We start from the raw sequence: 25,991 nt of genomic DNA, 5'->3' as shown, positions 1-25,991 counted from the left end.
CTAATTTAGTGTGCTAAAAACAGTAATTATTATGAAAACCCAGCCTTATGCTCAAGTTTTATCATTTCCTTCTTCAGCTTCAAAATTCTATTTTGAATACTGTTCTCTTCCTCAAGTAGCAGTCACTGAAAAAATGACAAGTTTGCTTTGTTATTAAAAGTGAGCACAAAACACAAATATTACGGCACAACCTGCCACATTCCTGGCAAAGTAAAGACGACCTTATTGTTAATACTCTCTTAAGAAATCCTCTCTTTTTAGGTTGTTTATTCTACACAGAAAGACATGAGCTTCAATATCATCGCTATGAAGAACAGCACACTTAGTTATGAAGTGCTACTCATAGACACACACACTACTCTGTTTTTTTCTCACAAGTTTACCAAGACAGATATTATGGCAATTTTAGAGATGCGGTAAATGAGGCTAAAAGAGGTGAAGGGATTGCTCAGGGCCACAGAGCTAGTGAGTGACACAAATGGCACTTGAAAATAAGTCTTTTGATTCCGAGTCTAGTTTTCTTACGAACTGTTGGGAACAAAAACTCAAAAAATGTGCATTATGAATACCGGCAAAATTTAAAGTAAGGCCAATAAAGTTTATTGAAGATCTTTTAAAAAAGGATTTTTTTTTCTTAATTTACAACTCAAATACTCTTTTGTATACTGAAATTAGAACTACCCTTATCTGAATAGATAAAGTGTGTAAGCATGGCAAAACCATTAAGTAAAGCCATTTCAGAAACAGCTGGTTCATGGTCCTGACTGTATTTACTACTCCACAGCAAGAGCTCCACCTACAAAGAGCTACCTTTAACTGAATTCCTACACTAATACCACACGCTTCAAGTTAATAAAGTGATTCATTCAATCATTTACTCAAATACCCTGAGTCAGACGCAGGACAGCTAGGCCAAGTGTTCTGGATACAAAGATGTCAAATGAAGAACACCATGTGTATCTGTATCATCAAGTTAAAATTTTTGCTATTGTAAAAGTACTTTATAAGAAATTAAAGCAACAACAGAAAGATACAACGTAAGTATCAATAACACGTAACATAAAACTTCATAAATGGCAATGAATACTTGTTGAATGAAACGTACCATTTTTTTCGTGTATCTGTACGATGGAATTATAGGATTGTTGGGCTCTTGCTAGATTATATTGATTCTGAAAGAGAATTACACATTTTAAATCAATAAATGCATTAATGCATCACGATTGTGCTTAATTAAAAAAGCACAGAAAGTTGAATTATTTTGAAAAACTAAGTTAAAAAGTTTTTCTATTTTGAAAAACTTTTTAACTTAATACACTTGATTTTCAATTTTATTACCTCTACCATTTTTAAAAAATAAAAAATTGCACCCCAATAAAAGCCTATAAGCTTCAAAGTTCATTTTTATAGGTCCTATCACTAGACAAATACAAAGCTTTATAGTTCTAGTGGCCATCTCCACACCAATGAATCAAGTTAAATGACGGTATTCAAAGTGAAAAAAACTCAAGTCTCTTTTCCTTATATCTTGTACCAAAAAAAAAGAAAACATTAAGCTTTAAGAACTACACATATGAGTGACATTTGGAAATCACATCTAAAGAATGACTGTAATTGGCACCAAGCCATTACTCCATTACTAAAGGAGTCCTCTCCTTTATCTCCACGTAATTGGAAGGTGGAATGTACGAAGTATGAATCAAGGAAAATTGGAAGTTTTAAAAGAATGAAATGGAGTGCTTGAAGATCAATATCTAGGCATCAGTGAGCTGAAATGAACTGGTATCGGCCATTCTGAATCGGACAAACATATGGTCTACTATGCCAGGAATGACAAGTTGAACAGGAACATTGACGCGTTCACTGTCAAAAAGAACATTTCAAGATCTATCCTGATGTGCAATGCAGTCAGCGACAAGATAATGTCCATACACCTACAAGGAAGACCAGTTAATAGAACTATTATTCAAATTTATGTACCAACCACTCACTAATGCCATCATTGAAGAAACTGACGATTTTTACCAACTTCTGCAGTCTGAAATTGATCAAACATGCAATAAAGATGCATTGATAATTACTGGTGATTGGATGCAAAAGTTGGCAACAAAGAAGATCAGTAGTTGGAAAATGTGGCCTTGGTTATAGAAAGGTCACTGGAGATCACATAATAGAATTTTGCAATTTCATCAACTTATTCATTTTCAACAACACAAAAGGTGACTATACACGTGGACATCACCAGATGGAATACACAAGAATCAAATCAACTACATCTATGGAAAGAGACTATGGAGAAGCTCAGTATCAATCAGAACAAGACCAGTGGCCAACCGTAGAACAGACCATCAACTGCTCATATGTAAGTTCAAGTTGAAGGTGAAAAAAAATTAGTCCACGAGAGCCAAAGTACAACCTTGAGTATATCCCACCTGAATTTAGAGACCAGCTCAAAAATAGACAAAGAAAAGTATTATAATGAAATGTGCAAAGACGTGCAGTTAGAAAACAAAAAGGGAAGAACAAGAATTTCTCAAGCTGGAAGAACTGGAGAAAAAATTCAAGCCCCGAGTTGCAATACTGAAGGATTCTATAGGCGAAATGTTGAATGACGCAGAAAGCATCAAAAGAAGATGGAAGGAATACATAGAGTCACTTACCAAAAAGAACTGGTCAATGCTCAACCATTTCCAGAAGCAGCATATGATTGATAACTGATGGACTGAAGGAAGAAGTCCAAGCTGCACTGAAGGCACTGGTGAAAAACAATGCTCCAGGAATTGAGAGAATACCAATTGAGATGTTTCAACAATGGGATGCGATGCTAAAAGCGCTCATTCATCTATGCCAAGAAATTTGGAAGACAGCTAACTTGCCAACTGACTGGAAGAGATCTATATATGTGCCCGTTCCAAAGAAAGGTGATCAACACAATGCAGAAATTATCAATGTCATTAATATCACACTCAAGTAAAATTTTGCTGAAGATAATTAAAAAATAGTTGCAGCAGTACATACACAGGAACTACCAGAAATTCAAGCCAGATTGAGAAGAGGACACAGAACCAAGAATATCACTGATGTCAGACAGACCTTGGCTCAAAGCAGAGAATACCAGAAAGATGTTTACCTGTGTTTATTGACTGTGCAAAGGCATTCGACTATGCAAATCATAACAAATTATGAATAACATTGGGTAGAATGGGAATTCCAGAGCACTTAATTGTGCCCATGAGGAACCTATTCATAGACCAAGAGGCGGTTGTTCAAGAATAACAAGGTGATACTACATGATTTACAAGTCAAGAATGGTGTGCATCAGGATCATATCCTTTCACCATACTTATTAAATCTGCATGCTTAGCAAATAATCTGAGAAGATAGACTATATGAAGAAGAACATGGCACCAGGATTGGAGGAAGACTCACTAACAACCTGTGATATGCAGATGACACAACCTTGCTTGCTGAAAGCAAAGAGGACTTGAAGCACTTAATGATGAAGATCAAAGAATACAGCCTTCAATATGGATTACATCTCAACATAAAGAAAACAAAAGTCCTTACAACTGGCCAAACAAGCAACATCATGATAAATGGAGAAAAGACTGAAGTCAAGGATTTCATTTTCCTTGAATCCATAATCAACGCCCGTGGAAGCAGCAGTCAAGAAATCAAGTGACGTATCGCATTGGACAAATCTATTGCAGAAGACCTCTCTGAAGTGTTAACAAGCAAAGATGCCACTTGAGGACTAAGGTGTGTCTGACCCAAGCCATGGTATTTTCAGTTGCCTCAAATGCATGCAAAAATGGACAAGGAATAAGAGAGACCAAACAAGAATTGATGCCTTTGAATTACAGTGCTGGCAAAGAATACTGAATGTACCATAGACTTCCAGAAGAATGAACAAATCTGTTCTGGAAGAAGTACAGCCAGAATGCTCCTTAAAGTGAGCATGGCCAGACTTTGTCTCACTTACTTTGGACATGTTATCAGGAGGGGCCAGTCCCTGGAAAGGATATCATGCTTGGTAAAGTAGAGGGTCAGTGAAAAAGAGGAAGACCCTCAGTGAGATGGACTGACACAGTGGCTGTAACAATGGGCTCAAACATAGGAACAATTGTGAGGATGGTTCCGGAACATGCAGTGTTTCTGTCTGTTGTACATAGGATACTATGAGGTAGAACCAACTCCACAACACCTAACAATTAATAAAAGGAGTCCCCTCTTGGTAAAAATACAGTGCCTTTTTTAAGGGACCAAATTTAGGGTTAATTCCGTCACCGTAAGTACAATTGACCTGCATCTTAACTTACACTTACTATATTGTGAATATTCTCCATAGTGGTATACATGTATCTATTATGTCACAGAATTTTTCTGAATAATAAATTCACACGGCACAAGAATCAAAAATGTATAAAATCATTCTCAGTGAAAATTCTTTCTACATGTCCCCCAACCACCTAGTTTTCCCCCCTCATCTGTTTTCTCTTCCTCCAACCAAGTTACCCACTGTTATTAGTTTCTTGTATATGCCGTCTTGAAGATTATACAAGCAAATTCATGTACTGCCTGTTGTCATTAGCCACTGCCCCCAGTATCCCCTCACAAATGGCAGTATGCTATATTGTTGTTACCACGACCCCATATGACAGAGCAGAACTGCCCCATAGGGTTTCCAAGGAGCTGCTGGTGGATTTGAATTATCAGCCTTTTGGTTAGCAGCCGAGCTCTTAACCACGACGCCACCACGGCTACAGTATGCTCTAGATAACTTTTTGCTCCTTTTTTCACTTAGCATCTCTTGGAGCTTCTTCCTTATCAACACACAGAATGTTTACTTGTCTCTTTTTAAAAACAGTAAAATCTTCCATTGTATGGAGAGTCTATCATTTAATCAGTCTCCATTTGCTAGACATTGGGGTTGTTTTCAATATTCTACTATTACAAAGTTGCAATGAATAATCTTGCACATATATTTGCAAAATGCTGGTAAAAATTTGCTGAGCTAGAGTTGCTGGATCAAAAGACATATATGCCTTTATAATTGTGAGATATTGCTAAATTGCTATCTATAGAATTGTACAAATTTGCTTGCCCATCAGCCATAGATGCCTCCACACAGCCTCACCAACAGAGTACTTTATCAAACCTTTGTTATGTTATAGGCTGATAGCCAAAAGATGAATTCTCGTTGTAGTTTTGATTTGCATTTCCATTACTGAGTGAGGTCAACTATCTCTCAATATGCTCATGAGCTACTTATTTCTATTTCCGTAAACAAACTTTTTCTATCCTTTTCCCATTTTTCTACAATGGAGTCCTTTTCAGTTTATAAAAACTCATTAAAAATATTAAAACTCTGCCATAATACATCTTAAAAAACTAAAATGCATAAAATGTATATTAGTGTTATCTCAAAGTTAATGGAAAAGTGTTTTCAGTCTATTTTCACAAAAAGGCTAGAAATAGGAAAACAGACTGTACATTAACAAAACACACACTGACTTTCCCAAATGCTCATGAAGCAGTCACCGCTTAACTTTAGTACCTACCCATCCAAGTCATAAGGAGAAAATAAGAACTTTTAGCCTTCCCCATTCTCAAATGTCAGTGGCGTAATATTCAAATTCCAGTTTAAGGGGAATGTTACTGCAAAGGCTTTACAGTAATAGGGAGTTAGCCCTTTGTTTTCTTGCTCACCAATTTCTTTTACCTGTATTAACATATTCCTTCTGCTTTCGTTCAGTTTATTTGTCCTTTCTAAAACTGAGTTAGAGGCTTGATTCATTTTCACTATTTTTTTTAATGACCTAAGGATCTTTAGTTTCTGATCTATAGTGATTTCATTGTTGCTATTTTTAGTAATTCTGAAATTTTTATTTTAAATCCACTTAGGTACCAAATGACCTCAGGGTTTGAGTTTTAAAGTTCCATAAAGGAGTATTTGTTTCCTGATTATGTTATTAACTTATAGTTTTATTTAGTTAGGCTCAGAATGACACTTGCCTTTATTCTACTTTACAAAATCTGAGGTTTTCTCCTTTGAGGGGGATTAGTTTCATAAATATTCCATAGGTATTGACATATGGTATTTTCATTATTATTCAGTTCTTAGTATTTTTAAATCTTCATTTGATTTTTTAATGTGTTATGGATTCAATTTTGTCTTTCAAAAAGATATACATGTTCAAGTACTAACCACCCTTACCTTGTTAGGATGTTATCAGTTAATGTAAGTATCATCAGTTAATGTAGAGTAGGGAATGGAAGCTTGGTGGGGGGCACTATTTTGCTCTAATCCCTAAATTCTTGCTAAAACCCATGATAGCACTCCTCTGCTTTGGAGGGCTTTCTCACTATTGTGGCCTAGAGCTAATGTTACAGCCTGGATTCTGTTAACTAAGCAGAAAACAGGCTTGGCCAGCATCCTTCCATCTCATGGCTTACTGTCAGGTCCTCCCGGCTTGGAGCCTTGGGGAGCTAATGGCAAGACTGTACTTACACCTCACCTCTCCAGTGACTCTTACCTAAGCAGAGTTGTGGATTCCTCAGCTCTATCAGTTTGACCCTATCTCCAAATTTCACAGCTTATGGTTGCCTTTACTGTGTTCCGGTATTTACGTACATTTTTATATCTTTTCAATAATTTTTTAAGGGGAAAACGCAATCATTTATTTTGAACAAGAAGCTGATTGTCTTTTTTTTAATTTTTAAAATATTTTCACAGTAATAGTTATATGGCAAAAAGAAACTCAAATAGCACAAAATGATATTACAGTGAAATCTCCCTATCTCTAGCCTGCCCCCATATTTCAATACCTCCTTATCAAAATAATAGCTGTTAGTGCTTACCCAAATATGCTTCCAAGAGATGTTTATGCTTATACAAATGCATCCATACAATATTTCTCTTTTTCACACAAATAGTAGCATATTTTTAACACCATTTAGTGCCTTACTTTCTTGATAGTTGCATTTTTAAAGTTAATATTCAGACTATCCCCTGCTGAGTTTGAATTTGGAAGTTGAAACTCATATTACATCATGCAAAATTTCCACATTCTTGACTGACAAGTGTGTCTTATTAAGAGAAAAATGGAAGAGTAAAGTCTCATCATATCAATTCATTTAAAAAATTTACCTTCTAAAAAAGAAGGTATACTTTAATATGCAGACTGATTTAGCATACCATGTAAGAGTTATATTTACTTGCCAAGAAAACTAGAAATCATGGAAATATAAAAAATTTTCATTAACATTGATGGATTACAAGAGGACTAAGACATTAGAACAAAGTATTGCAATTATAGAATTTTAAAACTAGAAGAGACTAAAATATCCAGTCCAAATTTATTTTCAAGATCTAGAGGTCCAGTAAGGTGAGTTTCCACAGTGAATTATTAGTAAAATGTTTTCGGTTACTCAATGAGATCATTGCCCTAAGCTGTTTATATTTTCTTTTAAAAATAAAAACATGCTAAACTGAAAAAAAAAAATGATGAAACGTTATCAAATTGTACATATAAACATGAGGAAGAAAATAAAGACTACACGTACAGCAAAATGTCACGAGTATTTCCAGATGATCAAATTATAGATGATCTTGTTGGTTTTTTGCATATTTAATCTACTTTAAAAATTGTACAGTATGAGCATAAACTTTGCCAGTAGAAAAATAAAAATTTGATGTTTTAGTATATAATCATTCTGTTGCCACATTTAAAACGCCTAAAAAATATATACTTATAAGAAATGCTGGTTAAATGTAGTTAAGCAATTCACTTGTGTTTGATAATTTCTGAATTTTACACAAAATTGTATCTTATTGTAGTGTAAAGAAATACATGCTAAAACAGCTAAAAGTAAAAATTGGTTATATTATGGCATTAACCCAAATAAATGCTCTTTTAAAAAAGTAGGTTTTTTAATTTTTATTTTCTTTGTGAATTAAAATCCTGGAGGATTCATGATTTGAGAGCAATGTGGGTATAAATACATAGTTAGATTCAGTACTATATGAATAAGACATTCAACACTAAATTCACAAAAACTTTAGGTGCATCCAAATTTAAGAAAAAAATTAAGTTAGGACAATTTTCATCACACAAATACTGTTCCAAAACACACCAACTTCAGAGTACTTCTTGCCCCATTTAAATGTTCGTTTATAGGTAACTACTATTAGTCATGGAAAGATGTTTCTGCGATAGTACATGAATGAAAAACAGAACTCAGTGGTTAGAAGGAGGAAAAAAGGCCAGACTGGTTCCAATCCTTGCTCTGCCACCTGTCATTTTATGCAAGTTACCTAAACTATGCGTGCTTCAGTTTCCTCATCTACAAAATGAAGACAATAATTAAAAAAAAAAAAAAAAAAATTTGCCATCGAGTCAATTCAGACTCACAGTGACCCTATAGGACAGCATAGAACTGTCCAGTAGGGTTTCCAGGAAGTAGCTGACGGATTCAAACTGTCAACCTTTCGGTTAGCAGCCAAGCTCTTAACCACCAGGGGTCCAAGACAATAACAGTACCTATCTTTTAGGTTACCAAGAGGGTTTAAAGAGTATATACAAGTAATGAGTGTAGACTGGCACCTAGCACATCAGTGCTGAATAGGAGTTAACTATTAGAACGTGATCTCAATTCTGGGAAACTTCAAAGTACACTTGATTTTTCTCCTTATCAGGACATACGTATCAATAATACATTTAAAATTACACACACGTATATCTATAATGGACCCTGGTGGCACAGTGGTTAAGAGCTTGGCTGCTAGCCAAAAGATTTGCAGTTGGATTCCACCAGCCCCTCCGTGGAAACCCTATGGGACACTTCTACTCTGTCTTACAGGGTCCCTATGAATCGGTATCAGCTCAACGGCAACAGGTTTGTTTTTTTTGTTTTTTAATCCTATAATAAATACGAAAAAGACTAAAAGAAGTATCAAAATAATTATGTGATTAGTAATAGGTATCTTTAACATTCTTGAGCTTCTATATTTTCTGTGGACCACTTTTGTAGTAAGAGGTTTTTAGTTAGAAAATAAACCAAATGAAAATAAAATAAACTGTTTCAAAAATAATTAAGTCACGATGAGAAGAAGCCTCATAAGGTAACATCTTATATTGAATGTGAAATTCTTTATAAAATTACCTTATTTGCTCCAAACTGCACTCTGGCTTTGCCTTTGACTAAGGTGGCATTGATTTGCATGATGACAGATTCTATTGAGTAGGCACTGCTCCAGCCCTACAGGAAGAAGAAAATACTTCTCTAGAACACTGTGGTATTCCTGATTCCCACTTATGAAAGCTTAACAAATGGCATGTATCAACTTAACAAAAGGAAATCAATGTTAAGAAGTTTGTAGTTAAGAAGAAAAAGTAATGTTGGCCACATTTCCAAAATCTTACAAAAAAAAAAAAAAAACACACACAAAACTTAAATTCTAACTGCCTAACACAAGTTTTTTTTTTTTTTTAATTAATTCTAATCTTAAATAAACTTTACTCTTAATGGCTATCCTAGCATAGATTAAGCACCAAGTACAATGTCATTTTCTGGTTTACCTTAAATGGCTTTTTCCTTCTTAAAAGTGGGTACTATTAAAAAACAAAATGTTTAAGTAGGTGCTATTATATAACAGCTTTTCCACTCAGCATCTAATTGCATAATAAAAACAGTCTACTGAAGTAGCAAAGTTATTACTATAAGAAAATAGTTACCTGTTTCGTGAGAAGCTCCATACATAACGCACCTCCGCCCAAAACATACCTTAAAAAGAAAAGAAATCATAAAAAATTCTGTATCTTAGTACGCACCCCCCTTATTTAAAGTACCATTACTAAGTAAGTATGCATAAAAGTAAAGATTGGAAGATAACGTACAAAAATGCAAACAGCTGTTTGGGTTACAGGACTATGGGTGACTAAAAAATTCTAATGTTGCGGGTCTAATAAAGTGTTTTAAAATAAAAATGGTTTAATAATGGCTCTTAGTAACAGAATACTAGAAGACCACCAGATGTCAGAAACCAAGAATTTAGCCCTAAATATTCCTGAAAATGGGGGCTAGAGAATCAACGTCTACTTAAATAGCATTCAAGTATTTTGTGCATCTGAAAATTTCTCTACCATCATGTTATACAGTTAAAAGTTTCCCTCTGACGATGCAACTGATTTAACGTCTGCTGGTATTTTATGGTTTAAAATGTTTTTGTCCATTCGACTGTGAGCATCAACAGCTCTGACCATGGATCCCCTCTCTGGAACTCAGTTCTTCTTTCTAGGTCCGACTAGTACTCTCCGAACTAAAAACAACTTCTGGGGATTTCCTAGATCTCCCTTTAGGAAATCATTATTTAGATCAAGATTCTTCAACCTTTTAATCTTTTCTCAAGCAAAATAATCCTAATCCCTCTTTTAATGTTATTTTAAACTTCAAAATCATAAATATCATGCTCTGCCCCCCCCCAAGAAAAAAAGCAAAAGGAATGATAATTTTAGAAGGAATTTATGTAATCTTCAAAGTACATAAGCTTAGACCATGTGGACACTGAGCTTAACACCAACATTTTTCTTCCTCTAGGGCTTTGCCCAAGCCTTTCCCCTGCCTGACATTCTTTCTGCTGCCTACCCCTCAAAATGCCATATTTTCCCCTAGAATGCAAATATTCCATTCTAGCCAAGCAAATGTCTCCTCTTACTGACTAAACCAAACTACTTTGCAGAGAAATAAGAGACCTAAAAAATCCTACCGTAGACCATTATCACTAATAATAAAATATAGTGAAATGATTTAATAAAAGGACAACTTTTATTTTATTCCTGGAGAATTCAAGCAAGTGTCTATCCCACTTGCTTGTCCCAAACTCTTGGAGCTTCCAAAGTGAAATTTTAATGGGAGGGTAAGAAACCTGAAGTGTTCACTGAAAACTACAAAGCATTGCTGAAAGAAATTCAAGAAGACTTAAATCAATGTAAAGCTAACCTGTGCTCATGGAGTGGTGGTGGTGGTGTTGTTAGGTGCCATCTAGTCAGTTCCAACTAACAGCCACCCTACAGGACAGACTAGAACTCCCCTATAGGGTTTCCAAGGTACATCTGGTGGATTTGAACTGCAGATCTTTTTGTTGCAGCCAGACTCTTAACCACTACACCACCAGGGCTCTGCTCATGGAGTAGAAGACGTAGTATTTTTAAGCTGTCAATTCCACCCAAAGCAATCTATAGATTTACTGCAAGCCTTATCAAAATTCTAACAGCCTTTTTTTCCTGAAAATGCAAAAGACAATTCTCAAATCAAAGTAGGAGAACTCAAACTCCCTGATTTCAAAATGTACTATAAAGCTACAGAAATCAAGTCAGTGTGGTACTGATATAAAGACAGACATACAGACCAATGAAATAGAATTTAAAATCCAGAAATAAACCTATACATCTACGGTCAACTATTTTCGACAAGTGTTTCTTTCAACAATGGGGAAAGAATAGTCTCTTCAATAAATGGTGCTGGGACAACTAGATCTCCATATGTAAAAGAATGAAGTTCAACCCATGCCTCACTCCATATACAAAAAGTAACAAAAAAATCAATCAATGACGTAAATAAAATTAAAACCATAAAACTCGTAGAAAAAAACATAGGGGTAACGCTTTGAGACCTAGTTTTCGACAGTGGATTCTTAGATACATCAAAAGCTCAAGCAACAAAACAAAATAAAAACTTTTGTGCGAAGGACTTTATCAAGAAAGTACAGAGACAACCCATAGAATGGAAGAAAGTTATTTGCTAACCATGTACCTGCTAAGGGCTTAACATCCAGAATACAAAAAGAATTCCTACAAGACAAACAACCCAAACAATGAATGAGCAAAGGATTTGAATAGACATTTCTCCAAAGAAGATACGTGAACGACAAATAAGCGCATGAAAAGATGCTCAACATCATTGTTGTAGTTAGCTGCCTTACAGTCGGCCTCCGACTCATAACAACTCCATGTACAACTGAACGAAATACTGCCCAGTCCTACACCATCCCCATGATTGGTTGTGGATCAGACCACTATGCTCTATAGGGTTTTCGTTTGCTGATTTTTGGAAGTATACTGCCAGGCATTTCTTCCATTAATCATTCCAAAAAAACCAAAACCCAAACCCAGTGCCGTCGAGTCGATTTCGACTGATAGCGACCCTACAGGACAGAGCAGAACTGCCCCATAAAGTTTCCAAGGAGCACGCCTGGCGGATTCAAACTGCCGACCCTTTGGTTAGCAGCTGTAGCAGTTAACCACTACGCCACCAGGGTTTCCCCATTAAGCATTAGGGAAATGTAAATCAAAACCACAATGAGATACCACCTCACACCTACTGTTGCTGTTAGCTGCCATCAAGTCAGCCCCCTGACTCATGGTGACCCCATGTGTTAAAGAGTAGCACTGAACTCAGTAAGGTTTTCATGGCTATAAACTTTACAGAAGCAGATCACTAGAACTCCTCTTCCATAAGGCCGCTGGATGGGTTTAAATCACCAATCTTTCAGCTAGCAGCCAAGTACAGTTTGCACCACCCAGGGACCTTTCACACCCACTGGGATGGCTAACATCAGTAAAACGGAAAGTAACAAATGCTGGTGAAAATGTGGAGAAATTGGTGAGAATGTAAAATGGTGCGGCTGCTGTGGACAACAGTATGCCGATTCGTCGAAAAGATAGAGAATTATATGACGCAGCCATTCTACTCCTAAATAAATACTCAAAAGAACTGAAAGCAATGGGATCAAATGGACCACAGCAAGATGAGACAGGAACCTTAGGGTCAGTGAGTTTTTATCAATGGAGGAGGAACAACTCAAAACAGGAGGGTGAGAATGGTTGCACATCTCAAAGAATTTAATCAATATCACTGAATTGTATGTGTAGAAACTGTCAAATTGGTGTATGTTTTGCTGTGTATATTCTTAACAACAACAAAATAAAATTTTTTTTTAATTGAAAGCAGGGTCTTAAACAGGTACTTCTACACCAATGTACACTGCAACATTATTCACAATAACTAAAAGATGGAAGTAACTCGTGCCCAGCAACAAATCAATGAATCAACAAACTGTGCTATATACATACAACAGATTCTTACTTAGCCACAAAAAGAAATGAAGTTCTGATACATGCTACAACATGGATGAACCCTGAAAACATTTTCCTGAGCAAAATACGTCAAACATACAAAGCAAATACTATATGACTCCCACTTATGTAATACTCTGAATAGGCAAATGCAAAGAGCCAGAAGTTTCTTAGCAGTTACCAGCGGCTGGAGTGGGGGAAAATGGGGGGTTATTATTTAAGGGGAACTGAGTTTCTCTTTAGGGGGATAAAAAGCATTTGAAAATGAATAGTGCTGATGCCTGCACAACATAGTGAATGTAACTGTCACTGAATTGTACACTTAAAAATGGTTAAAGTGGGAAATGTTTTGTTATATATATTTTACCACAATTTAAAAAAGAAAATCATGGGATTTTTTTTTTTTTTTTTTTTAACTTCTTTGTATATTCTCCTATGTCCCTGAAACACAGATGTCTATCTTTAATTCTTTGACTTTCCCTCTGGCCTAAAAGAGTATCTCGTATTTTTTTTTTGTTGGTTGCAGTTGCTCCAAATCATGGCAACCTTATGTACACTACCCAATCCCGTGCCATCTTTAAGATCACTGGTATGTCTGAGTCCATTGTTACGGCTATTATGTCAATGCATCTCTCATTGAGGGTTTTCCTCATTTTCACTGACTCTCTACTTTACCAAACATGATGTCCTTTTTTAGCAATTCATCGCTCCTGATAATGTATCCAAAGTAAGCAAGCTGAATTTCTTGCCAGCCTCACTTCTTTAAGGAGCATTCTGGTTGTATTTCTTCTAGGACTGATTTGTTCATTCTTCTCGCAGTAAAAGGTGTAATCAACATCCTTCACCAACACCATAATTCAAATGCATCAATTCTTCTTGTTTTCCTCTTTCACTATCCAGCATTCACATGCACATGAAGCTGTTGAAAAGACCATGGCTTGGTCAGGCACACCTTAGTTACCAAAATGACATCTTTGCTTTTTAAAACCTTAAAGAGGTCTTTTGCAGATTTGCTCAATGTAATAATACATCAAGTGATTTCTTGACTGCTTCTTCCATTGATGTTGATTGTTGGTCCAAGTAGAATTAAATTTCTGACAACTTCAATTTCTTCATTTATCATGATGCTGTTTATCAGTCCAGTTATGAGGACTTTCGTTTTCTTTCATTCAGGTATAATCCATACTGAAGGCTGTAGTCTTTGACCACCATTAAGTGTGTCAAGTCGTGTTCGTTTCTGGCAAGCACAGTGGTGTCATTACGGTTAGTGTTACCCAGCGCAGTAACTCATGGTGTCAACCCCCCCCCATGTAATTACCACAATATTGTAGCTAAAACACCAGAAAACTTGACAAAATCAGCGACTATAAAAACACCGGCAGCAGCAACAAAAACAACTCTGTGCTTGTAGCTCATGCAGATGAAATCTTGATTCGATGCATCACTGTAATTGAATAGTACATGACAGCTCTGACTTGAGAGCATTAAAACGTTCAAAAAGTCAATCAGCATAGTAGTTTTAGCTTTGTAGGTATATTGCTACATAGAAACTGGGCTTACAAAAATTTTGTTGCTATAATTAACTACAGGGATATTTTTATTAAAAAATAATAAATTTCTATGGAAACACTACAGAAGTTTTATAGACACAGTCATTTTGGTGTCACCCTCTCTAACAGTGTCACCCAGTTATGGTCTGGTGACACTCCCTAGTGACTTGCCACTAGGCAAGCAAGTTGTGTCATCTGAATATCACAGGTCCTTAGTGAGCTTTAAATAAGCCATTACTGATTTAACAGAATTAGAAGATCCAAGTTCTCACTTACATTTTTATTTCTCCAGGATTTACTCAAAGTCTAGTAATCTGTTAATGAGTTAACACCATACTTGATCCTTACAGTTCAGAAATGTTGAAGGTGAAGTGGGGCTTGTTTTAGGAAAAGGATATATGTCGTGCACATGAGTTACCCATTATCCAACCACTACCGCCTTTCCTTTTAGTGCCCCAACTCTTCCTTTTTGGGGAAGTCTTGTAGGCGGGACGGAGAGAAGTTTTTGCAGCCAAAAGAAAGTGCATTTTCTACAAGCACATAATTGCTACACAAATATTCACTGGCTGTATAAACACAAAAAAAGACAGAAGTAATTCCAGTACCTACACAAAAAACGAGATAAGTAAACTTTTCCTTAACATACACTATCAGTAGCATTTACAACACCTAAAAGTGGTCAGAGTTCTCTCTCTGCATTGAATAACATTCATTTTATCCATGTCTCAAATCAACGTGGTAGTATAGTGGTTAAGAGCTACGGCTAACTAAAAGGTCAGCAGTTCAAATCCACCAGGCGCTCCCTGGAAACCCTATGGGGCAGTTCTACTCCATCCTATAGGGTCACTATGAGTCGTAATTGACTCGACAGCAATAAGGTTTTTTTTTTTTTTTTGGTGGCAAATCAACGTGTTCCAAACCCTTACTACTCTTTGTCTCCAAAGAGTTCCTGCTGAATACTGAGACAATTCAAGAATACTATTAAAAAAATAGGAATAACCTAAGGGTCATCTAAGGAAAATTTGCTATATACAAAGGTACAGGAATATTTTTAATTTAAAAAAACTTCAGTCCCCAAAGTTCTATTGCAAACAGTATCCTAAGCTTGTGAGCCTGTTCAGGCATTCAATTTATACTTGTTATTTTACTACAAGGTTGCTAGCTAACCTCCCTGTGGGATTTACATTAACTTTACCCAAAGAATTTGGTCTTTGTCTTGGGTTCCTGGGAGATAATCTCTTTAAAGAAAAAAAAAAATTTAGAATTTAAGTGCCTTTGACAAGAATTCCAAACCACACCTAAATAACATCTTAGGTGAGGTGATGAGGTGACTCTGGTGTGGAGACCTGTCGAGTCAGAAAGACCCACTGCATAATACCTTGTGATCACTCTGTGATATCCACAGACCTCAGGGTAGAGGGGCTGGAATTTGCATTATATAATGAGACCCACGATAGAAGCTCAGTTCATTTTTAAGTCCATATCTTTCCTCTCACGTTTTACTATAACCAGCAAGGAGAAACCACATGGCCCCTTTAAGATCTTGCTTAGAATCTCCTCAGCCAGATATCCAAGGTTCATCACTTACAAGTTCTACTACCTTCCACCAAACATTTGAACATACTTCAGACATGTTCTTTGCCACTGCATAAAAAGCATCGCCCTTCCTCCACTGTCCAATCACACGTTCAACATTTTCTTTTAAAGCCTCACCAGAAGCATATTTAACATCCATATTTCTAGCAACACTCTGTTGCTGCTGCCATATGTATTCTGTACGAGGACAAAGAATTTCTCTATAGCTCTCCTCACTGCCTTCTGAGCCCTCACCAGACTTGCCTTTGACATCCATAATTCTACCAATAGTCTCTTCCAGAAAATCTGGGTTTTTACTATTAGACACCTTAAAACTACTTCAGCCTCTACCCATTACCCAATTCCAAAGCCATTTCCACATCGTAGGTATGTTAAGAGCAGCACCCCTACTTCTCGGTACCAAATTGTTTTAGTTATCTAGCTGCTATAACACAAACACCACAAGTGGATGGCCTTAACAAATAGAAATTTATTTTCTCAGTTTAAGAGGCTAGAAGTCCAAATTCAGGGTGCTGGCTATAAGGAAAGGCTTTCTCTCTCTGTCGGCTCTGGGGGAAGGTCCTTGATCCTTCAGCTTGTTTTCTGGTTCCTTGGAGATCTCTATGTGGCTTGCCATCAGTCTTCCCCATCTCTCTGCTGGCTTGTTTAATCTCTTTTCATTCACTCAAGATACACCCTGTATTACTCCTGCCTCATTAACAACAAAGACAGCAAATTCCCAAACAGGATTATAACCACTGCACACTCATAGTGACCACAGGCATAGAGGTTAGGATTTACAACACATATTTTGGAGGTTCATAATTCAATCCACAACAACACTCAAGGGAGCCTTTTCAACAAATGGTACTAGACCAAGTAAACATCTACAGGCAATATAAAATGAACCTTGAACTAAAGCTTACACAACATACAAAAATCAGCTCAAACTAATTCACAGGCTTAAATGTAAAACTATAAAACTATTCAAAAAAAAGGAAAAGGAGAAATTCTTTGGAACCTAAGACTAAGCAAAGAGTTCTTAGACTTGACACTAAAGCATAATCCATTAAAGGGAAAAAAAAAAAGATAAATTGGACTTCATTAAAACTAAAAACTTTTACTACGCAAAAAACTCTGTTAAAAGGATGAAATGACAAACTACAGACTGGGAGAAAATGTTTTAAAACCATGTATCTCACAAAGAACTAGTATCTAGAATATATAAAGAATTCTCAGTATATAAAGAACTCTCAAGAGGTACAGAGGCTGTGAAGGAAGAAATAAACTGTACTTGTTTGCAGATGACATGATTGTCTATGTAGAAAATCTCTAAGTATCAACAAAAAAAATTCTAGAAGCAATAGCAGTTATAGCAAGGTTGCAGGATACCAGGTTAATACACAAAAGTCAACTGCTTTCCTATATGCCAGCAATGACCAACTGGAATTTGAAATGAAACATGCAACACCATTTATATTAGCACCAAAAATAAATAAAAGAAATAAATACTTAGGTATAAATCTAATAAAACCTGCACAAGATCTACCTGAGAAAAACAATAAAATTCTGATGAAAGAAATAAAAAAGACTAAATACATAGGAGATATTAATGTTCATAGGTAGGAAGACTCAATATTGTTCATTAAAATGTCCATTTTTCCCAACTTGATCTACAGAATCAGCATAATCCCAGTCAAAATCCCAGAAAGTTATTCTGTTGATATGGACAGACTGATTCTAAAGTTTATAAGAAAAAAAACAAAAAAACTCAGAGTAGCCAACATAATATTGTAGAAGAGAGTCAAAAGGCTGACACTACTCAACTTTAAGACTTACTATTAAGCTACAGTAATCAAGATAACGTTTTCTGGCAGAACAATAGACAAACAGATCAACAGAACAGAACAGAACAGAGGGCCCAGAAATAGACCCACACAAATACAGTCAATTCATCTTTGACAAAGGAGCAAAGGCAATTCAACAGAGTATAAAGGATCGTCTTTCCAACAAATGGTACTGGAACAACTGGACAATCACATGCAAAAAAAAAAAAAAAGACCTTACGCTTGTCACAAAAATTACCTCAAAATGGATCAGAGAACTATACATAAAAGGCAAAACTATAAAACATCTAAAGATAACACACAAGAAAATCTAGGTGACCTTGGGTTTGGTTGTGAGATTTTAGACACAACACCAAAAACAGGATCCATAAAAGAAAAAATTGATAGCTGAGCTTCAATAAAATCAAAAACTTCTTCTCTGTGAAGACACTGTCAAGAAAATGAAAATATCTGCAAAATATGTATCTCATAAAGGACTTGTGTCTAAAATATATGTAAAGAAATATATATATACACACACAAAGAACTATCAAAGCTCAACAATAAGAAAACAACAGAGCAAAAGATCTAAACAGGCATCTCACCAAACAAGATATAAAACCCATTGCCATCAAGCTGATTCTGACTCACAGCGACCCTATGCGACAGAGTAGAACTGCTCCCTACAGTTTCCAAGGAGCGCCTGGTGGATTCGAACTGCCAACCTTTTGGTTAGCAGCTGTAACACTTAACCACTACGCCACCAGGGTTTCCAAACAAGATATAGAGATGGCAAATAAGCATATGAAAAGATGTTCAAAATCACATGTCATTAGGGAACTGCAAATCAAAACAATGAGATGCCACTATGTATCTATTAGAATGGCTAAAGTCCAAAAACAGTGATTACATCAAATAGTAGTGCGGATGTGCAGCAATTCGAACTCTCATTTCTTGCTGTTGGGAATGCAAAATGATACAGCCATTTTGGCAGACAGCACTGGGCAGGTTCTCACAAAGCAAAACATAGTCTTACCATACTATCCAGCAATGGCATACCTTTGAATTTACCAAAATGAGTTGAAAACATGTCCACAAAAAAACCTGCATACAAATGTTTACAGCAGCTTTATTCATAATTTCCAAAACTTGGAAGCAACCAACATGTCCTTCAATAGGTGAATAAACAGACTGTGATACATCTGTACAATGGAATATTATTCCACGATAAAAAGAAATGAGCTAAAAATAATAAAAAAACATGGAGGAACTTCAAATGCATATTTCCATTGAAAGAAGCCAGGCTGAAAAGACTACATACTGCATAATTTCAACTATATGATATTCTGGAAAAGGCAAAAAACACAGTAAAAAGATCAGGAATTGGAAAGGAGGGGAAGGAAGAATACCTAGAGCACAGGGGATTGGCACAGCAGTGAAACTTCTATATCATACTGTAATGGTGGATACACTGACATTATACATTTGTCGAAACCCAGAGAACCATACAACCTAATTAAATTACTGAGCCCTAACTGTAAACTATGGACTTTGTTGTTAAGTGCTGTCCAGTGGGTTCTATAAGTACAACAGACCCTAAAGTCTATGTACAACAGAATGAAACACTGTTTGGTTCAGTCTTGCACCATCCTCACATTTGTTGCTATATTTGAGCTTATTGTTGCAGCTACCCTGTCAATTCATCTCGTCAAAGGTCTTCCTCTTCTTCCACGACTCTCTCTACCTTACCAAGCATGATGTCCTTCTCCAGGGACTTTAGTTAGTAATAATGTCTCAGCATTGGTTCATCAATTTGAACAAATGTACCACACAAATGCAACACATTAATATTAAGAGATGTTAGTATTAACAACAGTGTGTGTTGGGGGAGGTTTATACATGAGCTCTCTGTACTTTCTGCATAATTTTTCTATAAACCTAAAATTGTTCCCAAAAACGTCTATTAATTTCAAAAATAATTAAACAGTAAAATAACAATCCAATTAGAATCTGGGCAAAAGACAGAGATATTTCAGCAAAAGGTATACAAAGTTGCCAAATAAGCATACGAAAAGATATTCAACATTAGGTAACACACATTAGGGAAGCACAAGTTCAAACCACAATGAGAAATCACTATATTCCTATCAGAATGGCTAAAACAGACAAGTGGCAACACCAAAGCTGGATCACTTGTACACTGCTGGTAAAAACGTAAGGTGGTAAAGCCACTCTGGAAACGGTTTAGCAGCTTCTTTAAAAACAAAATACCCAAGTACAATATGACCCTGCAATTGCATTCCTAGACATTTATTCCAATGAAAACACATCTACACAAAAACCTCTACACAAATACTCATAGCAGCTTTATTTGTAATAACCAAAAAATGGAATCAGTCCAGAAGTCCTTCGGCAGGCTAATGGTTAAACACCGGTACATACACACCAAGAATACTACTCAGCAAAACACTAACTAGACAATAAATAAGTGGTAACTTTGGTGAAGGGTTAAGACAGTACCTAATACTGGGTAAGTCAGCACAACCTGACCAAGACAAAGTCATGGAACTTTATGGACACATTCAAACTCCCTGAGGAACTGAGTTACTGAGGTGAGGGCTGGGGACCATGGTCTGGGGGGAGAGCTAGCTCAATTGTCTTAACAGTTTATAAAGAAAATGTTCTAAATTCTACTTTGGCGAGTAGCATCTGGGGTCTTAAAAGCTTGTGAGGGGCCATCTAAGATACATCTATTGGTCCCATCTCGTCTGGAGCAAAGGAGAATGAAGAAGACCAGAGACACAAGGGAAAGATTAGCCCAAAGGAATAATGGACCACAACTACCACAGCCTGAGTCCAGCACAACTAGATAGTGCCCGACTACCACCCTCACAACTTTGGCATGGATCACAACAGAGGGTCCTGGACAGAGCTGGAGAAAAACATAGAACAAAATTCAAATGCACAAAAATAGACCAGACTCACTGGTCTGACAGAGACTGGGAAAACCCTGAGAGTATGGTTCCCGGACACCCTTTTAGCTCAGTATTGAAGTCACTCCTGTAGTTCAACCTTCAGCCAAAGGTTAGATGGCCTATAAAACAAACAATAACATACGTAGTTCAACCAGGCCCAAAAGCAAAGACAAGAAGCCAGGAAGGGGCAGGAAAGTAAGATGGATGGAAATGGGGAACCTGGAGGCAAGAAAGGGAGAATGTTGACACATTGCAGGGTTGGCAACCAAAGTCACAAAACAATTTGTGTATTAATTGTTTAATGAGAAACCAATTTGCTCTGTAAACTTTCACCTAAAGCACAATTTAAAAAAAAAGACTATTACTCAGCAGCAAAAAGAAAGTAACTAGTGATATACACAACAACTTAGATGAATCTCCAGGGAAGTATGATGACTGAAAAAAGCTGTGGTATGACAGCTCACTTTTGTGTAGCCTTTCTAGCCATGGTCTTATAACTTCCACCCAAGTGATTGGGCAGAACTGTGCAGATATGGTAACTGTAGCCCACCAAAGGGACTGGTCAGTTTTGTCATCCCATTGTGCTTAAGGTGAGCAATCCCAGAGGCAGGAAAAGAAAGGATATCCCACCATTACCAAAGAAGAACAGCCAAGAGTGGCAAGTGCGTCCTCTGTACCCAGGACTCCTGCACTGAGAAGCTCCTGGGACCAGGAGACAGAGAGAAAGGGTGTTAAAACACTGAAGGCAGCGAAAAATGGCAGCAGGAGACTGCGTGGTGGGCTTCCCAGACCACAGAGAGAGAAAGCTAAGCGCCTTTGGGCAAAGGCCTAGGGCCAGGAGGGGCATGCCAACGAGCACGGCTGGGAAGAGGCTGTCCTGACAGAACTGTAGCCTGAGTGTTTCTAAGCCTCAACTGTAACTGTTACTACCATAATAAACCCCATAATCTTGAGTATTGTCTGTGATTTCTGTGTGGCCACTGCAGTGAATTAGTGAACCCAGCAGAGAAGCAGGGAGTACTGTGGGAAGGAAGGTTGGTGTCAGAATTGGTAAAGATGGTGGCAAGAGGAGGCATGTCTGACCTCCACCTCACAGTAATCACCCTTGGGCTGTTGATCTTGATTCTCCTTCCCCCCACCTCGTGAAGGGAGGAGGTCAAATGTTGTCTCCACGCCAAAAGCCAATTCCTAAAGGTTACAATCCAAAAAAGTATGATACCATTCGTATAAATATTTTTGAAATGATAAAACATTAGAAATTCAAGACCGATTAGTGATTGTCAGGTGTTGAGAGGAGAGGGAGCACTAGAGGGAGGGGGCTGCGATTCAAAAGGGCAACCTTGTAGTTTTTCAACTGTTCAGTATCTTGACTACAGTAGTGGGCATACAAACCCACTCAAGTAATCAAGTTGTACAGAATTAATATACACATACACAAGTTACAAATGAAACAGGGGAAATCTGAATAAGATCTGTGGAGTATACTAACTAATGTCAATATTCTGGTTGTGATATCATATTATAGTTTTGCAATATATGTTACCACTGGGGAAACTGGGCAAAGTATACAAGGGATCTCTCTGCATTAGTTCTTGTAACTGCATGTGAATCTACAATTACCTCAATAAAATTTTCAATTAAAAAACAAAAACAATGGAATGGATAAGATTATCTAGGGAGAAAGTTGGAAGGGAAAAAAACAAAAAGCAAGGACCCAGGAACAAATTCTGAAGGACTCCAACTTACAGAAGTTAAATGGACAAGGAGCTGCCAGTAAGAGAGACCGCAAAGTCTCTTTCTATAGGAAGTGAAGAGTTCGGGTATGCACGCTTTGCTGGTGGAAATTTCACAAACTGGTACACCCACTTTGGAAAACAGTTTGGCAGTTCATCAAAAAGTTAAACATAAATTTACGATATGACCCAGCAGTTTCACTTCTAGGTATATACTCAACCAAATGTCCTTCAATAAGTGAACGGATAAATAGATAAGTAGACAGATAAATAAACAGGTACTCGAACAGATACTTGTAAACCAGTATACACAGCAACATTATTCACAAGAGCTAAAGCATGGAAACAACCCAACGTCCACAGATAAATAAAATGTGGTGTATCCATACAACAGAATATTATTTAGCTATAAAAAGGAACGAACTACTGGTACATGCTACCACATGGATGAACCTTAAAAACATTATGCTAAGTAAAAGAAGCCAGTCACAGAAGGCCACATTTTGTATGAATCCCTTCATATAAAATGTTCAGTATAGGTAAATCCACAGAGAGAGAAAGTACATTTGTAGTGACCAGGGGCTGAGGGTGGGGGGTCGGGGAGTGACTATTACTGGGCATAGGGTTTCTTTTTAGGGTAATGAAAATGTTCTGAAATAAGTAATGGTGATGGTTGCACAACTCTATAAATACACTAAAGTCCACTGAACTGTACACTTTAAAAGGGTGAATTTTATCATTTTGTAATTATAAATTCAACAAAGAGAGTCTGGCTATGAAAAGAAACAGAAATAAGACAGTAGCTAAAGGAGATGTGGGGATATACAACATATGGGACAAAAACTGCTCATTTTGTCCTGAATCATGCAATGCATACACTTTAGTTTGATTCTGAGATTTCAAGTCCTGTGTTTTATCAGTCTTTCACATTTTTTGTTCTTCCCGTCAGTCAATAATTCTTCCTCCTCACTAATAGTTGGCTGTAAAGACTAACTCATTATGATTCTATCTCAAATTAGCTTTCATACTTCATTCATCTTTCCATTACCATTACTACCACACCATATTCAACTCCTCAACTCTTCACTCACAACCATCTAGGCTTTATGAGTATAATTTGTCTTGTCTCTTCCATTATCACCGTATTTATCCTTGTAAAACATTCTCTACTGTTATCCCACTATTCCTGAACCAGTGAAAGATAAATTCAAAACTAACGATTTGAGTTACCCTAGGTTTCTCACCAGGAAAAAGAAAAAACATCCTCACCGATCCACAGTCCTCTAAAACTACAAATATTATAATACCATACCAACATAATTACTTAGTATATGAATCCTAACCCCCTTATATTATAGCTCAAATCAGTCTGCTATACTCTGAATAAAATGCATCATGCTCTTTCCTAGATATGTGATTGTGTCTGCTTCTTCACCTATGAGGAAAATTTTCCTTAACTTCCACCACCCAACAAGACCAACTCATATTTCAAGGCCCAGCTTAGACTCACACCTACTTCATGAAGTCTTCTTAAACCACTACTGCCAAAAGCAACTCATTTCTCTTTTAGCCTCAGAGAACTTAAGTCCATACTTAGCATCTGACAATCAATGGAGTATTTACTACTTTTAATCTCCTTTTATATTATTATTAGAAGTCAGAAGAGTTATTTGGATAAATCACAAGCTCACTTATTCAAATAGTTCATCTGAATACATAACGGGAATAATAACTGAATTATGGCAAAAAGGATCAATGAAGTATACAAAAGACTTTAAAACTGAAAATGGCATTATTTATAACTTCATGTGTCTGTCTCAGCAACTAGGTGGTAAACTGCTCAAGATCATAAATTCTTAAAACTACTGCCCTGGAAATTTCTCACAAGAAAACTTAAAAAATCTATGCTAGCCAATTTTACATCAAATTTCAAAATGATCTGATAAAAATATTTGGATACATTTATCCCCAACTTATAAAATCTTTTTATATTTCTTTTCCTTGATTATTTTTTTTTTCCCCCTTTGAATCAGGGTTTGAACAGAAAATAACCTAGAAGTAGTAATCAGGATCACAGGCATGTGGGAACCATTTACTGATTACAGCTTCATCTAAACCCTAGAATCTTCTTAAAAATGGGAATTGTCAGGCCCCATCCCAGACCTACTAGATCAGAAACCCTGGAATAAGGCCTCGCAATCTGTGTTTTAATCAGCCCTCTGAATGATTCTGATGTACACAGATAAAATGATCATATCAACTTACCCTCCTGAGAGAACAGGTAACACCACTCGAACAAATGGAGGATCAAATGGAAAGTTATCCTGAGAAATAAATAAATACAATTTTAAGAACACTCTTAAGAATATGTACATTTAACAGCCACTGTGGAAAACAGTGTGGCAGTTCTTCAAAAACCTAAAAATAGAACTACCATAAAAAAAAAAATAAAATGACCCAGTAATTCCACTCATAGGTATACACCCAAAAGACTTGAAAGCAAAGATTCAAACAGATACTTGTACACCAATGTTCATGACAGCACTAATCACAGTAGCCAAAAGGTGGAAATAACCTAAACGCCCATCAACAGATGAATGGATAAACAAAATGTGGCACGTACATACAGTGGAATACTACTCAGCCAGTAGGAGAAATGAAGTCTTGATATATGCTACAATATGGATGGAGCTGGAAGATATTAGGCTCAGTGAAATAAGCCAATCACAAAAGGACAAATGTTGTATGATCTCACTTATATAAAAACACAAGAAAAGGCAAATGTATAGCGTCCAAAGTTCATCAGTGGTTCCTGGAGGTGGGAGGAGGGGGAGTTATTGTATATGGAGTACTGAGTTTCAGTTTACAGTTACGGAAGAATCACATTGATTAAGGGTAGTATTACACAGCCAATTTTTTTAAGTGCTGTCAATAAGTAGTACACCTGTAAAAAGCTGAATTGACCAAAGTTGTATGATCCAACAACAACAACAACAAAGTAGCTGCTAAGGCTGCTTATGTGCAACCTAACACTGCATAGGACTTGGTTCCTTGGTTTGAGGTTTAGGGTCATGAATTCATGGGACATTCCTGTTAATTGGCCTAATAACGTGTTTCTGTTCTACTTTCTGGTTCATCTCAAAGTGCCTGGGGTCTTAACAGCTTGCAAGTAGCATTCCAAGGCACAATTCACCTG

General features: G+C 36.7%; 1 protein-coding gene across 4 annotated transcripts in view; it reads right to left on the bottom strand.

Annotated features, from left to right (window-relative positions):
* UBE2Q2 (ubiquitin conjugating enzyme E2 Q2) overlaps positions 1 to 25,991 on the bottom strand; it is an 85,821-nt gene that overhangs the window by 2,358 nt on the left and 57,472 nt on the right. For 2 of the 4 annotated variants that reach the window (XM_064267218.1, XM_064267216.1), the window contains 5 exons: positions 25,061 to 25,119; positions 9,738 to 9,786; positions 9,166 to 9,261; positions 1,106 to 1,172; positions 887 to 960 (listed from right to left, as the gene is read on the bottom strand). In XM_064267218.1, the coding sequence (XP_064123288.1) occupies positions 908 to 960; positions 1,106 to 1,172; positions 9,166 to 9,261; positions 9,738 to 9,786; positions 25,061 to 25,119 (324 nt within the window). In that variant the 3' untranslated portion in view covers positions 887 to 907. The remainder of the gene's footprint in view (positions 1 to 886; positions 961 to 1,105; positions 1,173 to 9,165; positions 9,262 to 9,737; positions 9,787 to 25,060; positions 25,120 to 25,991) is intronic. The other 2 variants (XM_064267219.1, XM_064267217.1) reach the window with 1 other exon arrangement.

Source organism: Loxodonta africana, chromosome 13 (assembly GCF_030014295.1).
Source record: "Loxodonta africana isolate mLoxAfr1 chromosome 13, mLoxAfr1.hap2, whole genome shotgun sequence".
NCBI classification, from domain to species: domain Eukaryota; kingdom Metazoa; phylum Chordata; class Mammalia; order Proboscidea; family Elephantidae; genus Loxodonta; species Loxodonta africana.
Note: the sequence above shows the minus strand (reverse complement) of the source record. Positions and strands in the feature narration are given on the sequence as shown.